The sequence below is a fragment of the Pseudonaja textilis genome, chromosome 3 (genome assembly GCF_049901715.1).
Source record: "Pseudonaja textilis isolate UNSWEBS1 chromosome 3, rPseTex1.2, whole genome shotgun sequence".
Lineage (NCBI taxonomy): Eukaryota > Metazoa > Chordata > Lepidosauria > Squamata > Elapidae > Pseudonaja > Pseudonaja textilis.
In genome coordinates this window covers 52,121,919-52,131,663 of record NC_141992.1, presented here as the reverse complement: position 1 = coordinate 52,131,663, position 9,745 = coordinate 52,121,919, and the positions used below count along the sequence as shown (strand labels likewise).

General features: G+C 37.7%; 1 protein-coding gene across 3 annotated transcripts in view; it reads right to left on the bottom strand.

Annotated features, from left to right (window-relative positions):
* Window positions 1-3,259: 3,259 nt before the first annotated feature.
* The window catches only part of CPNE5 (copine 5), a 128,719-nt gene continuing 122,233 nt past the window's right edge, over window positions 3,260-9,745 (bottom strand). For 2 of the 3 annotated variants that reach the window (XM_026716917.2, XM_087929726.1), the window contains exons 19-21: window positions 8,606-8,663; window positions 7,166-7,239; window positions 3,260-6,220 (exon numbers count right to left, since the gene is read on the bottom strand). In XM_026716917.2, the coding sequence (XP_026572702.1) occupies window positions 6,032-6,220; window positions 7,166-7,239; window positions 8,606-8,663 (321 nt within the window). In that variant the 3' untranslated portion in view covers window positions 3,260-6,031. The remainder of the gene's footprint in view (window positions 6,221-7,165; window positions 7,240-8,605; window positions 8,664-9,745) is intronic. The other variant, XM_087929725.1, reaches the window with a different exon arrangement.

Below are 9,745 nucleotides of genomic sequence, written 5' to 3'. Positions count from 1 at the left end.
TTGCCAACTTTAAAGACCCCTGGTTTAGAAAATTACCATCTTCTAGATTTTCACTACACTGTATTACATTATCATTCTATAATGCGTGTCTGAAAACTAGGATTTTGTTTAAAGCAATATGTCAAAATGCTGCTTTAAAAATGAAGGGTGTGGGGGGTTACAGGTCCTGTGGACTTTCCTCATAGGATCAAGGTTTTCCTTGATTTTTCTACATCAGGCTACAACATGGTGATCTCTCTCTTTGATTCTGTTTTCTCAGTCAGAGTTCCTGATACCATCCTGAAAGACATTTCTTGAGTCATTTTACATTTTAGAGTGAGATCCAGAGAGGAGCTTTGTGTTTAATAATTGATGTGTATTGCATTGACTACATGCAGAGAGATTGTACAATTTAAAGTACCAAATTGGGAGGCCATTACTCTGTAAGTATAAATGCCCAGCACTCTAGAGGAAGAGAATATAGATCTTTTAAAATATAATTCCACTTGCTGCATTTCAAATCTTTCGTGTTTATCGTATTTTTTTCATGTTCTTTATTTCAATACCAGTCTTCTACGGTGCTTACTTTTCTTCCCAGTGCCAGCAGCATGTATGGGTGTGCTTCTTACACAGTGAATTAGCATGTTGCAAAGCCATAACAAGGAAAAATTTTCATGAATAGAAACACAGCCATCTGCAGGCAGCTACAGTCCTTTTGAATATTATTGCACACTGACCTGTGTGAATTCAGTAGTGTCAGTTGTCCTAAACATATATTGATCACAAAACCTCTCAATGATTTAAAGTTTCCACTGAACAACCTCAAAGGTGTTCAACAATTTTGTTATACAACATGAATTTTCAAGCCCTAAGATTTTAATTCACCTTGGGGATAAAGCAAAGGTAAAGATTTCCCCTGTCCAGTCATGTTCAAGTCTAGGGGCGGTACTCGCCTTCTTATCTGAGGGAGCCAGCATTGTCTGAATGCATTTTTGTGGTCATGTGGCCACCATGACTAAATGTCAAGGTACATGGAACACTGTTACCTTCCCATTGAAGTGGTACCTATTTATCTACTCACATTTGCATACTTCCAAATTGCTAGGTTGGCAGATGCAGGGGCAAATGATGAGAGCTCAACCTGTCACACAACACTCGGGTCTCAAGTCTGGGCTGCCAGTTTTCCAACTGACAAGCCCAGCATCTTCAACTGCCAAGCCATCATGCCCCCTTAACTGGAGAATAAGCAGCTCTAAATTCAAACTGTCTTGCATGAAGATCTCTCTTCACCACTGTCAAGGACCTTGTCTTTACAAGTTCTACTTTGAAAGAAAAGTAGCAATACTGTCCTTCGTTAAGAATACTTTACAAGTCATAACTGATATTACCCAGTAAATAGCTATAGTTAAGACTTAAAATTAGATTCTGGACTTGTACAAAACCTTTCCAATTTGAACAATTTCTATTTCAAAATGCTCTATTTTGAGTTGAAAACAGCAGCTTTCAGCTTCAATCATTTGTTTTGCATTTAAAAGAGGTTATTTGGGTAATTTTGAGGCATTTCAAGCTTGAGACTGGTGTTTCCCAGTTTTGGAAAACTTTCAAGTCCACACCATCTCAATTGAAATTCAAAGTTGTTGTTTCTGGTTTCAAATACTACTAAGTGCTATATCTTATTCTTGTCCTGTTTCAAGTAGACTCAAAGTGTCAACAGAAATTGTGTCAAAAGGGCGTTTCTCTACATGTATTTCCTTTAAAGATAGAAAATGTTGCAAATTGAGCCTCTCTGTCCTGATTTCATTTCATTTAAATTCTGCCTCCATGTTTAGAGTATCATAATTGAACAGCTGTTAATTGACATCTGTCCATAGGTTAAAGCCATTATACTGTATTGTATGTCCAGGTAGCCACCCATTGAGATATGTTATATAAAGCATATTTTAATTGCTGTTTGGATGAATGAGCAAATGTTTATTCTTTAAGGTTTTGTTCAAGGATTTGTACATACCTCAGACACAAGGAGGAAAAACTATCAGTAATAATTATGTCTCCAAAAGGTTTCTTCCATAATTTGCTTCTTTTCAGTGTATGCAATAGAACACCATTGTCTCTCCTGAAATTATTTTTTCCAACTTGTCCTCTCCAATTTTGCAACTGACATCTAATAACTTTTACAAATTATGCTTGCTTCCATGCTATTTAAATAAAAGGAATTGTTTATTTCAATTTAAGGCAATCCAATAGAAACCATATTACATCAAACATTCAACATAGAATATTGTAGCATAAAAGAGATAAAAGTCATCGCCATGCAAATAAAAAGAGCTATGAATGGAAAAAGAAAATGAGATAGATGAAAACATGCTGGGTGACTGTAAGAAAGTTAGGTAAGTAGATGATGTTTTGATCTGGGCAATAGACTGTTGTGTTCAACAGCCTTACTTCATGTCTTCAAAAGATTGCCTAAAAAAAAGAAGTCATTGTTTCTATTACAACTATTCCATTACACAGCCCCATAGAGCTATTCTATGGGGCTGAGATTCGGCAGTTTTGCCCACCTAAAAAGCTGACTTTTATGTCAGATATCTTTCTCTCGCAAGCATTGCATCTTTTACTCAATGGAGCACCAGTTTGCATGATGTAGGTTTTCTTGTTCTTCCACTCACACAAGTGAGGGCAAGACTGTTCTGACATGCTTCACCATGCTTTTACAAAGATGCAGTACAGAGAACTGCAGAGTAAATAATATCCACCAGTTGCATTTTTACTGATGTCAGCAATGCACAGATAGAAGACGGGGTACTACCAGCATGCACAGACATTCTGCTCATTCAGTATTTGGGCCACAATATTTCCCACTGTCTCCTTTGGAAGCTTTTCATTCAGAAAAAGGACAGGGAGGGTGAGAGAAATGTCTGTATAGTGCTAAGACAAAGGAATTCATTTCTTTTGAGGGTTGGAAGACCATATAGCTGTGCAAGTTACAGTTTGGGGATATAATTCACAGCCAAAAGCAAAGTGAAAAACAGAACTCATTCATTGTAAATAGTTCAGGATTTCTCCCTGAGTTTATGTCATTCAGCATATGGGCTGGGTAGCTTTACTTAATAATTCCAGCCTCAGTCCAACAATTTATAGCTGAAGTTAATTTCACCAACTAGTTGGGGGTCAAAAGAGGATCTGGACTGAGCAGACTGTCAGTCATTATCAGCTGCCTAAATCCAGCTATTTTCAGTAAGCACCAAAAGAACCTTACTATTGAATTCTGGATTTTTTTAAAAAAAAATGTTGATTAGTTTATGGGTAAAACAATCGCTAGCACAGAACGGATTTTATAAAGATAAGTGGCAAAGTAAAACCACTTAAACAGCCATAAACGGGATCCAATATAAGAAAGGTATAAGGTATAAGAATGGTAAGAAAGGGCACTGCATGTCTTTTCTCCTAGTTCTGTATCACATCTCTGTTGGTGCAATAATGGAATCAATAAAGGCATCTTTGATCCACATATAGGGTTTTCTTCTTTCTTTCCAGTCCCTGGGTTAACCTGCCTTGTTCCAATTTACTTGATTTTTATATTAATGGGAAATTACCTGAAAGACATCATGTCTAGTAATAATTAGTACACTGGGCTTCTACAGAATATCCTGTTATTATTTATAGTGGAACTTATCTTATTTTAAATAGAGGAACTTCTGGACCACAACTGTCATGGACCAATTGGTTCATATGTTCTCACATGTTGTTAAGCATGCAAACTCCTTTGTCCCTCACATTTGTGGAGCTCCCACAATTCTTTCTGTGGCCCTCAGGAACCTGTAGAGCAAGAGGGCCCAAATCCTTGAATTTTCATTTACATTGGGCACAAACTTTGATATTTATAGCACCCAAGGCCTTATACCTTATATTCCCTGAATCTTCTCCCAAAATAGGTCCTAGATCCACTCATTTTGGAGGTATGTGCTGTGCAGAGACCAACATGGCTGATGGGCTAAGTGAAGATGCACACCCTTGCTGTACAAATTGGAGGAACTGAATGATGTTCCAGTATATAGAGTCTGAGAATCCCTAAGATGTTAACAGTACCTTTTGTTAAATTTTGATTAACCCTGAACAAATTAATTGTAGGACAAGAAAGTGCCTTGCAACTTGTATCACCTTTTTTTTTTTACCCACTCTAAAGGCGACAGCTGGGCATAATTGCTCATCTACTGCTTAATACCTCTTTCACTCTCCCTGCAATTGAGCAAAATACCAGCCAGTTGCAATGCAAATCTTATTAACAGATCAGAAAGATTCAAAGAGCGAGTTCTATGAAGTGAACCTTCTTTGAACTTCTACAAAGCAGTGAGTTAAAAGGGATGGTGGTGGAATATTTGAGATGCTCCAAATAATTAAGCAAAGTAGTACATCCTTTGCAAAATGAGAATCAACATTTGGAAAGTTGACGCTTCAGTGTAATTTTTTTAAAATTGGCCTATATAATCAATATATTCAAATTCTCAGAAACTTCAATTCTTGCACTTAACCCCGAGAAGGAACATCCCCTAATCTTTGATTTCATTTCTGATCTCTGCCATTCTCCTTCCTACCTTCTGGGAACAATGTAGGTACCATCATTGGAGAGGGAACTGTTCCCTAGCTAGCTCCGCTATGGAAAGCAAACACCAACTACCATAATATAGTATAATTGGATAATAGTAGCAATGCAAAAATTGGGTCTGGGGAGCTGGAAGGAATCTTAAGACAGGCAGTTATGAGTATGAGGAAGTTCACCTGTTGCCACTAGGGACATTATTCATGAGCAAAATCCAAATAGGCTCTGCATCTAGTCTTAGTGAAAGGATTGGAATATCTGCCTGGCTAAGCATAATGGGGCTCAGGGGATCTCCATCACTGCAGGTTTTCAAGCAAAGAGTGTACAGTCATTTATCAGGGATGGTGAGAGGATTTTTGCCCTAAGGCAAGTGGTTAAAGATCTCCATGATCCCTTCAAGCTCTAAATTTTTTACTTTCCTTCAAAAAAGAATGAACTGCTGAAAAATAGCTGGGACTCTCTACTGGATTGTATTTGCAAATGGTGAAATTTGGACAGTTTCATGTTTTCATGTAGCAGCTCTACATTTGTTCTGAATGAGTAGACTGTTTTTAATGTTTGATATTGCTAACCTGATAGGCAAAACTGCAATAAGGTATTTAAATAAATCAGGTTCAGTTTTAATTTTCTTCTCTGATGTTCCAAATACATCATTAATGCCTCACACTGAAATGTCAGATATCAAAGTCAAGAGAGAAATTGGTTTCCAAGTAGATACCGGAAACTGCAGCTTTAGAAAAATTAAAAAAGGGACTTAAGGGAGGCATTAAGACATACTAATAAACAATCCAAGCCTGCACAAATATTGCCAAAGCAGATTTACAAACAATAAAGGGAATTGGGCAAGCTAGGGATGGGGTTCAGTACAAGAAATAGTAGCAGCACCAACATGACATCAAACAGATACTCATCACAATATTTAGCCTGCCAAGTCAATCCAGAAGTTGAGCTGTTACAAAGGAAAGACAGAAGGCCTAATGTGGCAGGCAGATGATACACAGGCTATAAAAAATTCCAATAATTCAAAACTTTTTGAAGCTGGAAGGAGGAGGGGAAAGGGATGCTTGGAAGATTTATGGAAATCCATCACACATACCATAAGCAAAATGAATCATGTAACTTCCTGAAGACATACTAGACTTCATCTTGGTTACTTTGCTGAAAAGAAATGAGGATGCTTACCTGTGATTGAGTGTGTCCTTTTAAAAAAATACCCCCTCCCATTTTTGCTGTTTACCAAATGGAAATGTCTATGAATTAAACAGATCGCTGTGCCAACATTTCAGCATAAACAGTTCTCAATATGAACTTTTTCGAAAGAGAACACATTGTGGATTTTCTCACTCTGGCGTAGATACTGCTTGGATCTCTGGCCCCAGAAAACAGATAAGCAGACCCTGAAGAGTGACTGGGTGTTTCGATGCCCCTCTCTCTTTAAAATTGCTCTTCCGATCTTCAGATTTCGGTCTGAAGGGTGTGGCTTGAGGGAAAGTAAGGAGGTGGAGCTGGATTAGGTTTGATGCCACGCCCCTTCATGTAGGAGATGAACTGGTCTGGAATCTCAGCCAGCACGTCCTTAGCCAGCCGTGCCATACTCAAGACGTGGTTGCCAGTGCGGTCAATGTAATCGCGGAATGGTACAAACTGAGAGAGAGATATCAACATATAGATATATATTTAAATATTATAATCATTTATTTTTCAATTTAGACAGCATCACAATGTAATGTAAAAGATAACCATGTATTTAAATACCCCAGCTACTTATTGTGCTCAAACTTCCCGGCTGAAATACTAAAACAGAGACAGAAATTTGTTAAGAGAATTCACTAATCTTAGATAAATTAAAATTAAGTGGCCAGGCTATGCTACTAAGGCCAACATAATGGCCAAGGCCTTACTGTCCCCATAATTATTAAACAATCTTTAAAATACTAGTCTGGGAAAGAACATCTTAGGGGGCTAGTCAGGAATGGGGAGTTATTTATACTAGTTTGATTAGGGTATTTTTGTTGCTAGCCATGTCCATAATAATTCCTAAGTGAGCATCCCCCATGTCATGCTTGCAAATTCAAAATTTGCTACAGTCCCAAAAGGCTATCTAACTCTGTTTAATTCTTCTTTGAGTGTTAATAAAAATTAGGAGTACAAGGACTGTTTTATACCGCAACAAATCTTTGTCTATCAACTCTCTACTGTTCCATGTCGACAACTTTTACATCATGTATTAAACTTGGTGATTTCTCTATGTAAACACATGCTTTCCCAATGAGCCTTTATTCTGAAAGTTGTTTCCTTTCCATAGTGGTCCCAAACCAGAATGTTTCCATGTCCATCAGACTAAGTAGGCTAGAGAAACGATAACAATTTACTCAGTGCTTGACACATTTTGTTCAGGGATCTTGCAAGGTGGCTATTGCTGCTCACACACAACCTGAGATTTGAATATTCTAAAAATTTTAAGAAAAAAGTCTCACTGATAAATGACCTGGCTTTCAAGGTTGGAGATTTATCTTTGCAGCAAGCCTTACAATTCCATATTGGCTAGTGAATGTGCATTATAAAGCTTTATTGTTCTCTTCTAAATACCTGGACAATGTCACGTTCAGCAGTCCTTCCACGAGATGTGATCCGAACATCATCTCCATCCAATTCCACCATTGCTGTCCATTGGAGGAAGCGGAAATGAATGTTTATCAAACATTAAATATCCAATGAAGAGCCAAAAGTTCCAAAATTTTGCTTGTGCCACAGACAACTGATTGATTAATGGCTGGAGGGGAAAAACTTATTAAAAATTGCCACTGCTACAGGCATCTGTAGAAACGTACCACAAACAACTGATTGATTGATGGCTGGAGGGGAAAAACTTATTAAAAATAGCATTACTCTTTTTTCCAGAGTTGAACTGGAATCATATACTGAATATTCTCTTTGCATGTTGCAACTTGCTTTCTTAATGAACCAGTCGATGTGAGGTCCCATTCTTCTCCACAAAGTATAATTAAGTCATTACACTTTACCTGTTGAATTGCTGGCCTGAATTATTCACTTTTTCAGCAAATAAGGATAGTTCTTTCACAGAAGATTATCAATAGGAGGCTTAAAAGTTGTTAATTGGAAGCTCAAGCAAATACATGACAGATTTTAACAGCTGCTCTGCAGAGCTTTAAATGTTGTATATACTTTATTTGACAAATCATATTTCACTAAAAGAAGCTAGGATGTCTGTTCAAATCTTTAATCACAGAAATGTATATCTGCTAATTGCTCTAATTTCTTTATATATTTTTATTTTTAATATTCATAGCCAAAGTATTTGGGTGACAAGAATTTAAGACATATGTTGCACATTACACACACCATAGAGGTAATATATTTTTACATCCCAAAAGATCTTCCAAAAGATCAGATCATGGAATAAACTGCTTAAAGAGATGGCAATATAATCCATTGCTCTAATCTATGTATTAGTTTATTTAGTAAGGTTTGTCCTAATACATTATTGTGTTTTTATTACACCTTTTCTCTGGGAGCTAAAGATTATACATGGGGAACTCTTCTAGATAGATTCCCCCAGTAATAGTCCCATAAAATAGTTAGAAAGAAAGAAAGAAATTGGTCTAAAGACATTCAATGACATTCTATGCTCACATGAAGATATGAAGTTTAGTCAAGTCTAATGTTGTATGAAACCAATTTCTGTCTTGCTGCGTTTATGGGCACTGCAATGCTGATTGCCACTGCTACAGGCATCTGCAGAAAGTCATGATGTCATCGTGTATGCCACAAGGGCATCACCGTAAGTGATGGAAAAGACACAACTTGTTCATTTGTGTAATGATATCATGATGCACCTGACGTCTCCTCCTCCCTAAGGAATACCCATGGTTTAAGTGCAGAACTGAATTTATATTAGACTAGTATAGCTCTATTAGCTCTCAACAGAAATACACACACACACACACACACACACACACACATCATATTTCACATCTGGAGAAAAGGTAACACAACATAAATTCTTACCATCAAATTCAGCCTGTCCAACACCCACAATTATTATAGACATTGGAAGTTTGGCAGCCTGAGGACCAGCAGGAAACAAGTAAGAATAGAGGAGGACGTGCAAAATGGAGATGGGAAGAAGAAACAAAGAAAGAGCCTGGATTTACAACACAGATCTGTAAAATAATACGGAGAAACAAATCCAGAAGCTCATTCCCTCCCTTCATGCAGACAGTCAACTTGCTGGCTGTACTCAATTCATCATAATGTCTTCACATTATGGCTCCACAGCCCTCTTTGTATGTAGGGCTGAATTTATTTATTTATATATGTGTTTATTAAATTTACACGCCATTCATCTCACTATATGCAATTCATCTGGGTGGCTTACAGCATGATAAAAAGATAGTACAAAATGACTAAAAGTGAAGAAAAAATTAAATAAAGACTAAAAATCAAGAGGCAGAAGTCATTGCAAGAATACAAAAAAAAAAAAAAAAAAAATCATAGTGGTACTATGTGTTTCCCAGTTTGCCCGAGCTTGTCCTTAACATGCTGTCCTGTTATCGAATTATCTAACTTCTTTCTCTTCCCCTTCAGCAACCAGTGACTGTTTTTGCTATTAAATGCAGAAGTGGCAATATAATCAGTGCTCTTTGCTATGACAAATCTCTGGCAATGTTGAACAATGGACTGCAGCAACAATTTAATCAGGAGCACACTCATCACTCATCACCACTGGAATCAAAAGCAGAGCACACGGCAGTGCCCTTAATGGCTGGAAACAGAGTGGTGGGGGAGGGGGAGATTGCGCACAGAAGCAAATGCTTGCATAACAAGAAGCTTTGTTTATTCATACAGTCCAGCTGATCTTCAAATCCCCTCTGGGAAACCTGAACACAAGGTTCATTGGGGCCATGGGAAGAGTAGCTTCGGGCAAATGATTTTTCTTCTTCCTCCCCATTATTTGTGGGGAAAGCCTATAGTGACCTCTTTCATTTTCTCTCACAGCATACTGAGGGCCACATTCTAAGCGTGGGCAGCAGAGGTGCTATTCAGCAGGTTCTGACCAGTTCTGGATAACCGGTAGCGGGAATTTTGAGTAGTTTGGAGAACTGGCAAATCCCACCTCTGACTGGCCCCGCCCCCATCTATTCTCTC